Genomic DNA, 16,824 nt, shown 5'->3' with positions numbered 1-16,824 from the left:
GTTTTGTACACCGCGCGGTTCGATCAGATATGTGCGACGAAAAAATTGGCAGCGTTTTTTCCCCATATGCCTCCCACTTGGTAATTATTGTTCGCTTCCATATTCATCAGGTTCGTCAGTATCTTCACTGATTAAATTTTCGGCTCAACTGCCCAAGAGCAGCTTAGACTTGACCTTATAAAATTGGGCTATGGACTGTCTATAGACTTCTTACAGATTGCACTGCCTTCCTATAGATATTAAGGCGAAAGCATTTAATGGCTCATACTGTCGTCCGTTAACAAAGCGTGCCACACGCGTTTAACTCGGGAAACAAAAAAGATAGAAGAAAAGCAAGGGTTGCTTCAGATAGAGAGGAAAAAAATGAACCCCGAAGCCAAGTTTGATGACTGTAGATTAATGAGTTAATTAATTATAAGCAAAGATGTCGAAATTGCGTCAAAATAGCGCGGACGTCGATATAGCCACGGAAACGGTGTGACGTCACATCCACCGGAAGTCGTCACCGCATAGTGAAAATTGTCACAGAATGGTCGGAAAAAATGTCGGATTTGTGTCAAATTAGATGGAAAAATGTGTAATTAAGCGTATTTAACACTTAAGTGCCCCGAAAGACGTATAATTTGGGTATCAATATAGCCATGGGAACTGTGTGAAGTCACATCCACCGGAAGTCGTCACGGCATAGTGTCCTCGGCTTTCGCCTCTCAAGTTAGTTGCCAAAGTGTCCTCGCAATTTTTTCATTTCGTTTACTCCCAGTCTATGCACTGTCTAGGTTTATGACCACAAATTTTTAGCTTTCCTATAGATTGTCGACAGGATTTGTTTATAGAATGTCTATAAACTTTACAGATAAAGGTCTATAGAGAATCAACAGACTGTCTGAAGATGTTTTTCTAGAGCAGCTGGCCTTGATGTTCAGTCCACCCCTGATGTTGAGTATCAACTTACCCGCACGAACAGAAAGCAAGCTGTATGTCAACACCAGCTCACACATGTGAAAGTTTCATTTCCTCGTCAGGCCACCCGCACGTCATATATAAAGCACAGGATAGCGAATGACACAGCGAGCGACGATAACGGCACAGGACTTCAATAAGTGAGGAGGTACTGGGTCCACCGTAGTGTCCATTGTTTTCTCAACTCGCTGAAGCTGTCTCCGACCAATGCGCGTCTCGATCAACGCCTCCCTCCCTTCGCGACGTGGCTTCCGACGACCGAGTCTTGCCACGCTTGCGTCCTTGGAAGCCGTCTCGGGTTCCCTTCGCGACCTCGCAACGATTCCCAGACCGCTCGGACAGTCGACGCACAAGATGGTATCGCCAAGAGGCGGGAGCAGATTTAAAATGAATTTAAAAATTAAAAACTAATTAGCCGCCGCCACCCGCCGCGGTGGCACAGTGGTTACGTCGCTCGACTGCTGGCCCGAAAGACGCGGGCTCGATCCCGGCCGCGGCGGCCGAATTTCGATGGAGGCAAAATTTTAGAGGCCCGTGTACTGAGCGACGTCAGTGCACGTTAAAGAACGCCAGGTGGTCAAAATTTCCGGAGCCCTTCACTACGGCGTCTCTCAGAGCCTGAGTCGATTTGGGACGTTAAACCCCAATAAATAAAATAAGATCGTTATCTAGCCATCGTTATCTAGCGCGCCCTGAGTAGCGTTCGTTTCCACGGAGCGAGGATAAGAGGTCGCCGAATACAGGTCGGCTACTGACAGCCATGAAATCTGATAGTGAAACAGTTGCTGCGGTGGTGCAAACGGAGTCTCAAGATCGCCTCGAGGTCAGTCGTCCTGGGGGTAACAGCAATAAAAAAGGTCAAAAGTTGGCTTTACTACGATGAACCCAATACGGTTATCAATGACGGCACTTGAAAAGGTGCCCCTCATCTAAACCGGTAGCGAGTTCTTTCGTCCTCCATTTTCACTTATCCTTCCAGAGAAATACGCCGCAGTGTTTTCAAGTCAACCACAGCTGCCGAAGCAGGTTTGGTTGGGTTTGGTTTATAGGGTTTAACGTCCCAAAGCGACATCAGGCTATGAGAGACGCCGTAGTGAAGGGCTCTGGAAATTTCTACCACCTGGGGTTCTTTAACGTGCACTGACATCGCACAGTACACGGGCCTCTAGAATTTCGCCTCCATCGGAATTCAACGGCCGCGATCGGCTGAGCACCATGACCATTGAGCTACCGCGGCGGCAGCTGCCGAAGCAGTAATTAAGCCGTAGCATTCACGGTTTTTTTTTTCGTCGACTTTCTTCCAAGCATATTTCTATGCATTCTCTACTTGATTACTTTCAGAGGTCCAAGGGTACTGTACTGAGTACAAAAATCGTTTGTTTGAGCACTTCTGGTACGCTTACTGTTCAAAAAATGTGCAATTTAGGGCCTAAGCAGCAGTGTAACGCTTGTGTATGTTCATTGCATAACATGACACCGACGTTTGCGTACAGACTTTGAAAAATGGCTTGCAGAGTTGCTGTTAATATCAGGTGCTAATCACATGTGTGATATGTACAATCAGCGTCGAATGAAATGCTATCAAGAAAGTTGAAACAAGAGCAGCAAATAAAATATTTCATTTGAAGCAGGCTGACTATAAAGTGGGTTTGATTTTCTCTTTGATGGCGCAAATACAGCTGCGTGGAAGTGTTAATAGACCTTCCGTGTATCTCTTCTGCATAAGCTAATCCCTTTGTGTTCTTTTGTGCGGTAATGTTTTCCTATACGCGGTTTCCGCCGACACTGATGCTACATTGGAAGATATAGTAGGCGTGTACTATCACGATGGAAAGAAACGCGAACAGAGCGGAACCAAGGCGCTCCGCTGTTCGCATTTCTTTTAAACACGCTTTTACTTCGGTGGCAGCAAAAAGATGCTAGAGTTGTCCGTGATGCATTCTATAGTACGATTCTAACGTCTTTTCCTTACCACCCAGGTAAAAAGCGACATCAAAAGAAATTCCAACAGCGGAGCGCGTAGGCGCCGCGCTGTTCGCGTTTTTTTTCATCGTGAGAGTACATTCTGTGGTGTTCCTATACAGAATGTGATCCGGCCGCACTAACAAGCAAGAAGGGGTTACTGAATTGGCAGGGTGGATCGTGAACCTACAATATGTACCTAAATGCCAACTGCAGGGGCTTAGCATGTCGTCTAATGAACCGGCAAAGATTTCCTACCCTTCCTCGAAAAACTTCCGCAGAGGAGGCGATTGCGTAACAACCTCGACGGCGTCTGCAGCGGCCGCAATCACAGCCGTCGCCGCGATAAGTCTGAGTAACGACTTCGCCGCCGGCTCGCTCCTAACGCGATGCCTACGGGCTCGTCGGGGGGGGGGGGGGGGGGGGGGGGGGGGGGAATGAAATTTACAGCGCTGCTCGGGCCTAGTGTAGCGACAAGCCCACGATACAATAATCAACCAATAGCAACACCTTTTCACGCAAGCCTTGCCCCGTTTAGCCTGAATCGCGGCTACCTCCGACAAACCTCCATACGTCACGCCGGCCATTTCCCTACTGATGCCACAGCGGTCTCCCTGTTTTATACCGACCACAACCCGTGCGTGGGAGAGAACCGCAGAACCCGCATCACCTCATTTTAATGTTTGCCTCTCAGTTACATTCAACTGAATAAGGTGATGTCGTCATCTGTCTTCGATACATCGGCTTTATGAATCGATTCAAGCCTGCTCTGTGGTTGTGCTTACAGATGCAAAGTTTAAAGAAATTTTTGAAAGCCCATACAAAAATATTTTTCCCTGTTTAACCCCCCCCCCCCCCCCCCCCCCCTCCCTAGAATGTACGAAACTCAGGGGGATAGAGTGAAAGCACAGTTTCATTAAGCACATTTATTTTGTAACTCAGAAATAAATAAAGATTTTTTTTTGCACCACATTAAAGATGCTGTAAAGCCTTTTCAGGAGAAGACGGCGAAATACTGCATGTAATACAATCGACACAAAGCACTGAGTCTGTCTGGCTTGCCACTGCTCAGTATGAAAATGCTTGGTTGTACACCTTTTACCACATTGAAGTTCGACGCGCTCTCCGGCGAGCCTTTTTTGCAGCTTCATAAGCACATTACCGAACTGCTACCACTTTCTTTCACATTACGCACGCCATGGGGGAATTCGCAGTAGCCGACCTGCGATTGACGTTGGCGGTTGGTTGTTACAAAGACCTTGCCGTCAAGTGGACCGCTCCAGCTGCTTAAAAGACTTCAAAAAGCGCAATCATGTCACATTTTACAGTCCGCCGTGAAGTGATACTGTGCAGAAAACTCCGTCGGGAAACGTCGGGGGGTTTTCCCTTTCTTTTTTTTTTTCTGAATCTCTGAAAGTTTTTTTCAGGCACTTACATCTATAGTTGTGTTGCTGTCCATAGGAAGCGTGGTCTACCGACTGCCCCGAACTTCCAGACACGAGGGGGAGAGATTATTTTCGCGCCGCATGGTCACCCGCCGGTGGACACCCCTTTGCTCCGAACCCTTCTCTCCCTCGACGAAGAAAGGAGGAGGAAGAGCCGACGAAGAGCGGGAGGACCGGTTTTCTTCAAGCGCGGTTGCGAGCAGCAGACGGAAGAGACCCGCTGGCCCACGCAATGGCAGCCGCAGCACAAACAAATATATACATATAAAAAAGATAACAAACGAAAAGAGAGAGGGCAGGAGTTCGAGGCGAGAGCAATCGTGTATGGATGCCACGGCACACGAGGAGCATACCTAGGTGGTTCCACAAGGCCAGAAAGTAAACCAGAAATAACACGCTCGCCGGGCTCGAGAAACTAAAAAAGAAAGAGAAAAAGCGGCTTCCTTTCAACCGACGCGAAGCGGGGTAACGTGCCAAGCGCATGCACCTCGTGGCATCAACGCAGAACCGAAAACGTGGCAAGATTTCAAACGGCTCTCGGTCGCACACGTGGTTCGTGTGGGCGGATTTCTAACGTTCGACGCTTCGAGATGCGTCGTAGTAAGACTCATTTTTTCGGAGCAGTTTGTGAGTTTAGGAGAAAAACTCACTGGCAGCTTCTGCCTTCCATGATACCCTCCCGAGACCAGGCTAAGGAAAATTTGTCCAGCATATTGGACGACGGAACCTAGCTGTGTTATTACCAGATTAGTACTATATGGTCAAATTCGTATCGCTTCCCCCCTCTTCAAGAACTATTAAAAAGTGAGTTAGTGAGGACATGTCTTAACGTGAGAAGTTGTGATAGTTGGTACGTACTCATGACAAACGAGCGCAAATGAGACGAAGACGGAAAGCAGACGACGACAACACGACACAAGCGCTTGTGTAGTGGTGTCGTCTTCTGCTCTGCGGCTTCGTCTTTTTTGCGCTCGGTAACCAAGAACACGTTTTTTGAGGCGGCAAAAAAAAAAAGAAAAAAAAGCACATTCACGTGCATTTCAACTGGCCGATAAAACACTTTTAGGTACTTATTAGCACTCGTTAAACAGCAACGAACACACTTGTAAGCACACATTACCGCGAAGAGGAGTCTCCAATTTTTCCCTTTTTCGAAAATTCCACAAATGTCTAGATGTTAGAAGTTTCCTAACACAGCCAAAAGCTCTGAGCGCAGCAAAAGATATTTCAATCATATGCTTTCGGATCCAGATTATGATATCCTAAACGTTTGAAGAAAATCAGAGGAGCCACAGTTTGCACCGCGTGTTGCAAGAGGATATGCTTATAAATGCTTCGAATAAGTGCTCTTAAGTACTACAAAGAGCAGTATACACCACAATGCGTGTCACCAAACAGTTTCTCTTTTACTTTATGCACATCTATAAGGGGGAGGGGGGGGGGGGGATCTCAGAACAGCCACAACAAGCATAGCAGAGCTATGAATTCAGGTGTCCAAGAGCAATTTCAGCGACTATTACTTTCGTTGACTTGAGCGCCACTAAAAGGGTGTGAAAGGCGTATTCAAGTATCGCATGCCTCGTGCGCTGATCAACTAACCACCGCATATAAACCGGTCATCTTGCATTTCTTGTACTACATGACATGCGCTGTGTTTCAAGGAAGCATTCATACCGACACGCTCAGGTGATTGTTTTGTCGAAGCATATAAACCGCACGCACACGCACACAAAAAGAAAGCACGGCACTACGATAACGTCGTCGTACATACGTATGTTTGCTTTCTGCAGCCCTTCCTTTCCATTAGAATGTTTTCTTTTCATTTTTAGATAATTAATAACCGCGTCGAAACTTTCTGGGAACCTTTGCCCAAGCTCTAGTTAGCAGAAAGCGGTTTTTTTTTTTTTTCGTGTCAGTCCGTCTCATGCCTTTTATCTTTTTATTCACTAGTCAGCTCGCAGACAACATCTGTGGCAGTGACCCACATAGCATCGGTCTAGGTCTATTAACACAACTTTACGCTGAGCTAGTTGGTCGTGTTGTGACATAGCTATCCAAGAGACAACTGGCACAAATCAAGAATTCGCTGGCTTATAACTGCAGTTGTAGTTCCCGGCTAAAGATGACTGCACGTAAACAAAATAAGCATTCAAATAATCAAATCATTTCGCTTTGATCAAACAGCTCAATTTCGGTGCAGTGCTCGGATAACAGAGGCACAAAGTCTAGTAGACGAAAGTTTGAAAGCCCAGCGCAGTAGCAGGCATGTAATCAATAGAACCGGCTGAGTCACCCACGAGGTATACCGACCCGTGTGGCAGACAGGCGAGGTAGTCGACACTGATCAATAAGGCTTGTTGGGCCCCGCCTTATGAAAGCCTTCCACGCGATCAAACCGGTGCCTCCACATGAGCCGCGCAATTAACTTCATCCGAGCAAGCTATTAATAGTGCAGCTCGGTCAGTGCTCCCTGGATGGGACCGCGTGTGTCTATTAAGGGAAGTGTGTTGACGCTGCGCGACAAAGATTACTGCGCGTCCCACGCGACGCCGGTTTCGAAGCGAAATGAGCAACGTCATAATTAGCTACACTTCAGAAATACCACGGCGATCTTGGTGGTCGCGCTATACTTGCAAAGCTTTCTATTTCTGAAAAACTAACCCGCTACCAATCAAGTGCTTTTGTGACTTTCGGATGTGCTTTGCGGGCAGTAAGAAGTTTCGAGGCCGTCACATCGGTCGGTTTTGTCCCATTTCCAGAAGCTGCGTGGATGGAAAGGCTGTTCAAAAATGTTTCAATTCCCACGCCTTCGGTTCATCAGTATTAGTCCACTGTAAGAACAACGTGCCCGGATCTGCGAAACTGTCCATGCAGGCCGCATCAGCTACGTATAATTTCTCGCCAGTAGTGTGCGCTGGCGTGCGCTGGAACCCTGGGCTCAATGAATGAAACTTCCGCGCAATACATTTATTGAACTCTCTTCGTCCAAGAAACGGGGGGCACTGTAGTTTTATGAAGGAAAATTTCTCGTTTTTAAATTTTTTTTTCTTTGGAAATGGGAGGGAAGGGGGGGGGGGGTTGCTTCTAATTCCGCGTGAGAGTTGCAGCATATTAGAAAATAACAAACTTCAGTGTCTTTATTTCAGCTCATGTTCTAACCGCGCAAGCAAGTCGAACAAAATCTGTGATAACCGCCAACGAGGAGCGTGAGAAAAAAAATTAAAAAAAAGGCAACGAGACATCGTAACGGCCGGCGAGGCCGGGTGCGGTTCTGCGCGTCGATTTTACGCACCAAGGTCCACCACTGCAGAGGTTAACGCCCTCGGTAGCCTTCGATCAGTCGGCGACGCGACAGAGACGCAGAGCGAAGCCGCGCGGGCCACCGCACCGCCGTCAAGGGAACGGGGCCTCTCGGCCGGACTCACCATGATGTCGCCGCTGCCGCTTCTTGCCGGGCCGGACTGGGAGAATGAAACGAACCGCACTCAGAAATCCCGCGACGATGCCGATTGCAAGCCGATCCCGCTCGTTCCGATGAGAGGGCGTTCTTGGCAAAGCGCGAATATGCTCACTCGGTGCGCTCACCGCACGGGGAGAGAAAAGAGTATTTAGCAAAACAGCGGCTGTCAAAACTCCGGCGCGTCCAAGCCTGCGGTAGTGCGGCGCTGGTGGCAACGAGCGCGCGCGCAACGTTTCCGGGCGGGTGCTCCTGCGCTGTCGGCTTCGCCACCGGGTGCGGCTGCACAGCGTTGCCGGTTCGCTTTTCGTTCGCGGTCAATAGCAGCGAAAATGCGCTAAATCAGAAACGAAACCGAAACCTTCTCTTTCAACTCGCTTCATATTTGCTGTACGTGCTGCGCACGTTTGTTCAGTGCTACAATACAACCCAATTAATGCATGCAGCTCATACACACACCTTATAATTGATACTATGGCCCCAAGTTTATTCGGCCAGCTGTGAAGGGTGTCTCATATAGTGGTAAGCAGATTATGAAATTGGCTGGCTTTTCGTGATACTTATGAAACGCACCACTCACGATATTTAAAAGCAAAATTTTTTGTAAAGTTCAAAAACAGTACTACCGTGAACATGAAAAAAATTCTGGGAAACAATGCCCAAATTAGATTTATAATCTTTTTTGCTCATGATTGGGAATTACAGTAACATTTAGAATTTCAAACGTTTTATAGTTATCATTCAAACATTATACTAACATAACGCTAGGTTGAAAGCTTTGTCTTAGGAACGGAACTCTTCTTGACTTTGTCTTAGTAAGAGTCTGAACGAATATGAAGATAGCTCATGCCGAGAGAAAATATTCCACGTTATCACCGACAGTAAACTGACTTGGTACGCTTGGGGTCAACTAGCCGTGAGTAGAGGCTCGTATATATATATATAAATATATATATATATATATATATATATATATATATATATATATATATATATATAGGTCAACTAGCCGTGAGTAGAGGCTCGTATATATATATATATATACATATATAAACACAGATTGATACGGTCACATGATACGATTATCTAGGTTTATTTACCAAAGCTTTCGAACGGTGGATCGTCCTTCAAGTGTAAACCTGATGAAGGACGGTCCACCGTTCGAAACCGTCAGTATATATATATATATATATATATATATATATATATATATATATATATATATATATATATATATATATTGGAAGCAAGATTCGCGAAATAAAGTGCAAAACTAATTACATGAAAATTTTTTTTAGAAGCAATCATTCAATGGAATGCGCATCCAGTGCATGCGGCAGGTGCCAGCGTGTGCGTATATATATATATATATAGTACCCTGCAGCGCCGAGATTTTACAGCAGGGAGCGGGCTTCATAATCCAAAAAGATAACATCAAGTTATAAAGTTCGAACAAATAAAAGCAATAAAATGGCAGACAGGTCTTATGGGCAGAAACAAAAACAAACAAAAGAACAGTGGAATTACATCTCGCTCAGTAAAGAACCAAAAGTGCTGCTGCTGGCACCTGCCGCATGCGCTGGATGTGCATTCCACTCTTTCTCTCTCTCCCTCTTCAAACCAAACTGATACCTTTTTTCATTCCCTGCCCTAATTGTGGTAGACTCCCCCGGTGTTGCTCTCCCGTGTGCTTTTCTTTTGCCTTTACTATGTACAGGTGAATAGCAACCTTTGCCTCCCGGCTCTTGGCCGATTCCCCAGTGTGGGTATGTGCCATCTTTTCAAACGCTAACAACAACTAAATTATTGCTTTCGGAAAAAAAAAAGAATTCCATGTAATTAGTTTTGCACTTAGTTTCGCGAATCTTGTTTTCGTTGTCCCTTCTGGCCGACATGCTGTCGCAGGGGGGGGGGGGGGGGGGGGGGAACTTATCTATGCCTCTGGATTTTTTTGGAACGCATCAATTTTAGCTTACATTTTCCCGTTGTCCCAGCAATATTTCTAGTCCGATTGTATTCTTAATGTCAGTGACGCTAGCTGCTCTTGAATATTGTTTTGATATCAACCGAGCTGCCCGGTTTTGTATAAATTCTAATTTATCTGTTAGATAGTGTTAACGAGGGTCTCATACTACATTAGCGTATTCCAAGTGCGGCCTTACCAGCGTCTGACAAGCTGCAAGTTAATTTATGGAAGTGATACTAAGTGTCCGGTTTTATTTATCATCTCGTTAATGTGTTGACTGAATGTGAGATCTTTGGTGGGAGTAACGCCTATGTACTTTATTTCAGAGGTTTCTCCTAGCGAATTTTTTTGCAATTTGATACGAACGAAAACTTATTCCGAAGTCCTCGAAAATGTGACATTATCACATTTCTTAGTACTCAGCCACAGCTCACAGAACTAGCACCATGCGGCTATGCTGTTTAAATATTCCTGCAAAATTGTCCTAAAAACTACAAATTCACCGGCAAAAAAAAATGCCTAATATGAGAAGATATATTCGTTGCGATGCCCTTGATATAAGACTTTACACAATTTTTAAAAATAGTATTTTTGATTTGGAAGAGCGCTTTTTTCGCATAACATTGTCAGTGGTGTAGTGCAGCAAAATGCAGCTAAGACGTGCTGACTTGCAGCGTGTTTAACCAATACTGAATCCTTAACTTTTTAACTATCACTGTTGGGCTCCTTATTTATTGAGAGGTGCGTAGCTCACAGTAACTAATATCCATATCAGATTTCAGAATTTCGAAAACGCGGTTACCGTTAACGCTGTGGCCCAATAAATTTTGGCTACATCGTGCCAAAACACATGAACTTTCGAGTAGCTTGCAGCAAAGTAACCTCTCCAGTGCGCTTAACTCGTCGAAAGATCTAAAATTTGTTGTACCATAGCGCTGATGGTAACCGTGTTTTCGAAATCCTAAAAGCTGATATGGATATTATGGTGAGCTACACGCCTCTCAAGAATTAAGGAGCCTAACAGTAATAGGTAAAAAGTTAACTAATGAATATTAGTTAACCAACCTGCCAGTAAACACATCTGAACTCTATTCTGACGTACTAAACTGCTGACAATGCTATGCCAAAAAAAGTGCTCTTCTATCTGACAAAGCCTATTTTTAAAACTTGTGTGATGTCTTAGCTGAAGCACCCTGTATATTAAGAGCAGCGATGGTCCGAGAACAGATCCCTGTGGAACTCCAGAGATCCCATCTATGTATTCTGACTTACTGCAACTCACAACCACATACTGTTTCCTTTCATCAAGATAGTCCTCAAGCACCGTGAGAACTTCGACGTTAATTCACAGGGTCTTCAACTTGAATTCTAAAAGCTCGCGCGAGACAGAGTCGAATGGTTTTCGGAAATCTATGAAAATGGCATCTCTTTCACATCCGTTTTCTAAAGCCGTGCTTAGACCCTAATCTTCTCAAATTGATTTAATGTTTCTTGTCTTACCGCTCTCCATTTGTGTCAGCCAACGACTCGTTATCATTATCATGTGCCGTAACATCTGGCGTGTCCCAAGGTTCTGCTTTGGGTCCTTTACTTTATCTAATTCATATTAATGCCCTACAGGTTGAAATGACTGTGTTACTTTTGGTGCATTTATTGACCCTAAGAATAATTTCCTCCTTTAGTCTGATCTTGATAGCATCATTAAGTGATGTCAGCGATGGCTTCTGGTTCTTAACCTATCCAAGTGTAAAGTTATGTCCATCTAACTCATCTAAAACGTTTGTCAACAAGATTAATCGACTTTCACTAGACAGCGTCTGATTTTATGAATAGCTTGATGCTCACATCACTAATAACAAATATCATCGCGCATGCACATCGACCATGTCGTTAACAATGCAGATTGCAGAATCTTTTCTCGGGCTCCATTCCAACGTAAGTTACTTTTGTAACAAAAACAAATACGACCTCAACTTGAACATGCATCATCCATATGCGTCCCTGCACAACTCACTTTAATCGATGCTGTAGAGTCAGTAGTGAATCAGTCAGCTTGCTTCATGCTTTCGAATTATTTTCGCACAGTCAGCGTTTCTTTAATAGAAGCGAAGTTCGAAACGTGTCAGGCCTCAGTTTCTTTTTTTTTCACACTATTGTCTTTCACAACCAGATACTTAAACATTTTTTTTTTCTTCACGCCCATCGTAGGTACCATCACGTGTTGGTCTTATACCCATGCCCATGGCAAGCGCACAAGACGTAATGTAACGTACATGATACGCATGCGCTGTGCGTACCAGTCATGTTCCGTATCTCCCGCTGCCGATGACGCCACCACGTGCCTGCTTCGGGGAGCCTCGATAAAAACGCACTGCTGCTATCGATAAACGTTCATTCTGTTCTGGCATGTCCCGACTGTTAGATGGTGTCAGAAACGAGCCGACTGTTGGCCTCTCAAGCTGTGTCTTGAAGAAGCGAAGGGGCGTCGCTAGAGCGCCAGGAAAAATGGAACTACTCAAGCCGCCTGACCAGCTACTTCTGTTCGGGGACATCGAGAAAAAGTGGACGCTGTTTAGACTAAGTTCAAGCTTTTATTCAAGACAACGGCATCGTCCAAAGGACGGAAGCTGCAAAGACGGCGGTGCTAATGAGTGTTGCCGGGGCAAGTTCCGACTAAACGCTACAAGAAATCTCGGAGCACTTTTAAGGTACCGGCTGCGTAGCCCGCCCGTACCGGATGGTATTGCGCGAAGATTCCATACCAGTGATGCAGCCGCTGCGAGAGGAGCTGCAAGCGCATGGAAGAGGCTCACTTCATTCAACGGGTCGACGAACCAACAGACTGGGTGAGTCCGCTCGTCATTGTCAGGAAAATATATGTCAAACTGCGGGTCTGCATGGATCCTAGCAACATTAGTGCGTACCTGAAGCGCGAACACTACCAGACTCCTAAGCATGACGATATTGAGGCAGAGCTTACTGGCGCTAATTACTTCTCCCCACTCGATGCTAACTCGGGGTTTCATTAGATTCCTTTGGATTGGGCCACATCAAGAATGTGCACGTTCGCTACACCGTTCGGGCGTTACGGCTTCTTGAGGCTGCTCTTTGGCTCGGGAAGCACAAGCTGAGAGTCTGCGTGGGGCATTGTAACCAGCTAAGTAGGCTGGCCTAATGTTCGATGCAAACAAATGCAAGTTCGCACGCAACGAGGTTGAATTCTTGGGCGTCATCATCAGCTAAGGTGGACGATGAAAGGCAGACCGGGTGATAAGACCGCGGATGCTGGGGGTGGCGAATTATTTTGGGACGTATATTCCGCACCTGGCTGAACAGACCAAGTAGTTGCGATACCTTATCAAAAAGGACACAATCTTCCAGTGAACAGAGAAGCATGGCCATGATTGGGCAGCTAGTCGCACTATTCTAAGCAGCACATTTGCGTTAGATATTTTTGATCCAGCTAGGGAAACCGAGGTGAGGAAGGGAAATGGCATGGCGATAGCTGGCGACCTGTCGCCTATGCATCGCGTTTCATGGCTGAGGCTGAGGAAAACTACTCGGCGTTTTATTTTTTCTACGTTCTTTTCTACCGTTAAGTACGATTATTCTCCAATTTGTACCAGGGTAACTGTTGCTGCTGGCCGACACTGTCAAGGTCGTCACCCCAGAGACTCCTCGACATGACCGGTTCCCCAGGCGACGTGGAGGTTCGTGCGGTGGGAGCGGTCACGGATATGGTGAGCAGCAAAACACTGAGCCTACGTGTTGAGGCCACTGCAAAAGAGATCCTGATCTGCAGTCAGTGATAGGTTACTTAAGATAACACTGTGATCTCGCCGGCACAATGAAGCCATTCCCCCCAGAATTGTCCCTGATCTCAAGAATTGCGCTAAAAGGGACCAAAGTAACATTCCCAAAGTCGATGAAGGCGGATATGTTTTAACGGATTCATGTAGGTCATTTGGGCGTGAATAAGAGCACAGCCAGAGCTCGACAGCTATAGTGTTCTGGCCTGGGCTTGGGTCCCATATCGATAGGATGTTAAAAAGTTGTGCTGTCTGCCGGAAGTATGCGTACCAGCAAGAACGCGCGCCGTTTCTGATGCGAGTTGAGATGCGATGTGAGTACAGAGTTGTCGTCGATGTCTTCCAGCGCGGCGGTAGTTCCTAGTAGGCCCTTTCCAACACCATAGCTCGCACTGTCGTTGATAACCTGAGCGCTATCTTCGCCCGTTACTGGATTCGTGTAACGATAACGGACCCCGGTTCTTCTCTCACGTATTTTCTTGTTTTGCCTCCAGGTACGAGTTCAAGCGTGTTTCGTCGAGCCCTGCATTTCCAGGGTTTGCCGAAAAAATTGGCAGAGGCTCAGCTTGGTTAAGCCCGGTCTTCTATTGCTATCGCAATAAAAGACGTTCAAGCCACAGAGGGAAGTGAGGAGTCCGACAGTGAGTTCAAGCACGTTTCCAGTCCAAGACTGGTAGCTGCGCCGTCCACGGCAGAGCAGTCACCACCAACAGTACGGCGCCTTTCCAGAGACAGGAGCCACCGGAACTGGCTGCATTTCATCAGAACTTTAATCAAGAGAATCACTGATACGTTTCAATAAACTAATAAAGAGGGCAAGATGTATCCTACATGTTACGCATGCGCTGTGTGTACCAACCACTTTCCGTAGCTCGAACCGCAGCTATCAATTTTGCTCTGTGTCATGTCTGTTCTGGCATGTCCTAATTTTTACTCGTAGAAACTTCGAATACCTATTCGTGAAACGGATCTGTTTTTATTACTTTTTTGCCAGATACCAACACAGAATGGACCCGCCTTCTGCCCTCTATTGATTGCTCTGGAGCCACGTCATCTGTCAAGACAGCCGTCGCACAGCGTGTCATCTAACAAGCATCTGCGTCATGATTTTTCTTGGACTCTGCTTTTCAACAGTGTACAGATATCTTTTCGCGCCGATCTCCTCTATACAGCACACAATGAGGGTACTGTGATATCCTCACTGCGGGCAATGGGGGTATTGTGGTAAATAAATGAAGGTGTATTGCATAGAATTTAACATCATAAAGCAACTCTGGCTGCGAAAGAATCAAGCCGCAGTGCTTGTATAATGTGCCACCATGCATATTTTTTTATACGTAGCAAATGTTCGCGCTCCTTTTACGTGAGCTCCTACTCTTCATGCAGCGCGAATTATTTTTCTTGGAGTGCGGCATTTGTCCAAGTTAAGTTTTTTCCCCGCCGATTGGCTGGAGTTAAGTGACGTCACCAGAGCAGGTAATGCCCATTGGCTGGATGAAGCGACGTCACAGACCGGCAGCGATGCCACTTCTGGCAAAGGCGTCAACAACTTCTGATAGAGCTCTTTAACGAACAGCTTCTAATACTATTGCAAACTCTGCAGGTAATTATGCGCCCCTATGAATTTTTTTGCTATCTACAGTTCGATATGTCATCGGTCGGAAGAGCTGACGCTTGGCCAGGCATGCGAATTCCTATTTCTCGACATCTTTATCGACTCTTTCGTTGTCTGAATAAACTGTAATTGAAGCTTGGAGATTATGTTGTCCCCTTTGTGGTTGCCTCTTTATTAGTATGAAGAAATGCGAAACGCTCGAATCGAGGGAACGAGCGATGAAAAGGACGAGACAGTGTAGAAATCAAACACAAGTTACGCACCGCACCCGTCATCCGTTTCTGGCTCCTGGGAGCGGAAGGAAACCTATGCTAGGCGTGATGGAAGCCCGCTCGGAGTCTCCTCTGACGCAACAGGGAAGCACCGCAGCAACGTTAGCTCACGAATCGGTTTCCGGGAGAAAGAGGCGAACGTTGCACACTGTATTTTGTGTGCTTTTTTTTACTTCTGTCATTGCTCGGCTTCCCTTCGCTTGTTCGGCGGCGCCGCCACACACAGCGGCTGACAAAGATATCCCCGTTCCCGCATCTTATAACGCACCCATTTCTCTCAGGCGTGTTCGTTCCTGGTTCAAAGTGCGTTCACGGATGGCATTTTATCAGCACACCTCTACAAGACACGGGGTTGATCCGGTCGCTGAGCCGCGCGGGAGACCCTCTTTAAGGTTCTTCAAACTTACGCTCCGTTTCAGCGTTTCTCGCTGTCACAGCCGGCGTCACCAAACGCCCGTAGCGCGACGATTCGGTGGAGAGGGTCGCTCAGTCTCGCCCGCCGCGTCGTTGATCGAGAGCATCTCCTTCCGCTTTCCCCGTCTGGGCTAAAAATAGGGACTGCAAATCCCCTCCGTTTTCCCGCGCTTTTCTCCGCATCCTCCTCCTTTCCTCCGTCCAGCAGAAACATCTGGTTTGCACGCCGGTCGCGACGCGGCGCCGCGGTCTCGGCGTACCGGTTTGCGGCGTGACGTCGGGCGGCTCGCGTGAATGACGTAGAGACTGACGTCACCTCGTTTTTCGCCCCGTCGCCCTGGCAACGGGGCCCCGGTCTCCAGGGGGGCAGCCCGCGGTCGCGGCCGCGAGAGGCGCCTGGTCTGCTTCTCTCTGTGCCCCGAGTATCGGCGGTGGCTTCGCGTCCTGTTTGGAAACGCCTGCCTTCATCTCTGCCCATGCAGGTGAGCCTTCGGCCTCTCGATACCCAGGCCCGGCCTCCCACCCTCCAACTCTTTCGACTAGTTTACGCTTGGGCATGCTCGTGCCTGATGGTTGGCTTTTCCTGCACGTTATGTTTGCCCGTGCTTGCCCCACCCGCTCTGCTTTCCCGCCTGCCGGTCCTCCTCTGGCTGCGACGGAACACGCCCCAGCAGGACAGAAAAAAAAAGAAAAACTGAGCCCCCAAACTCGGCTCTTCCGCTATGTAGCCGTTTCCGTCGTCACCCTGCGCGGGGAAGCTCATCAAGTGCCGGAAATTATATCGGTTTCCGCGAAAATATCGTGTCTTATAGTAATGGGGGAAATGGACGTTTATTGAGAAAACGAGATCCAGTTCACATCTCTCTCGCCGCTAGCCATTCTCTTCCGCTTGTTTTCCACTTTTACGAGAGAAAGAGAAGGCTT

General features: G+C 46.9%; 2 protein-coding genes across 2 annotated transcripts in view; one reads left to right on the top strand and one right to left on the bottom strand.

Annotated features, from left to right (window-relative positions):
- LOC149365759 (dihydropyrimidinase-like) overlaps positions 1-8,090 on the bottom strand; it is a 45,652-nt gene extending 37,562 nt beyond the window's left edge. Inside the window, exon 1 of the mRNA XM_089545790.1 lies at positions 7,793-8,090. Within this exon, the coding sequence (XP_089401916.1) occupies positions 7,793-7,795 (3 nt within the window). The 5' untranslated portion in view covers positions 7,796-8,090. The remainder of the gene's footprint in view (positions 1-7,792) is intronic.
- Positions 8,091-16,275: 8,185 nt separating this feature from the next.
- Positions 16,276-16,824, top strand: part of LOC149365758 (uncharacterized) — a 75,892-nt gene continuing 75,343 nt past the window's right edge. The window contains exon 1 of the mRNA XM_089543676.1: positions 16,276-16,382. The gene's annotated coding sequence lies outside the window, so the exon portion shown is untranslated. The remainder of the gene's footprint in view (positions 16,383-16,824) is intronic.

Source organism: Amblyomma mixtum, chromosome 1 (assembly GCF_055824585.1).
Source record: "Amblyomma mixtum isolate Tamu chromosome 1, ASM5582458v1, whole genome shotgun sequence".
NCBI classification, from domain to species: Eukaryota; Metazoa; Arthropoda; class Arachnida; order Ixodida; family Ixodidae; genus Amblyomma; species Amblyomma mixtum.
Note: the sequence above shows the minus strand (reverse complement) of the source record. Positions and strands in the feature narration are given on the sequence as shown.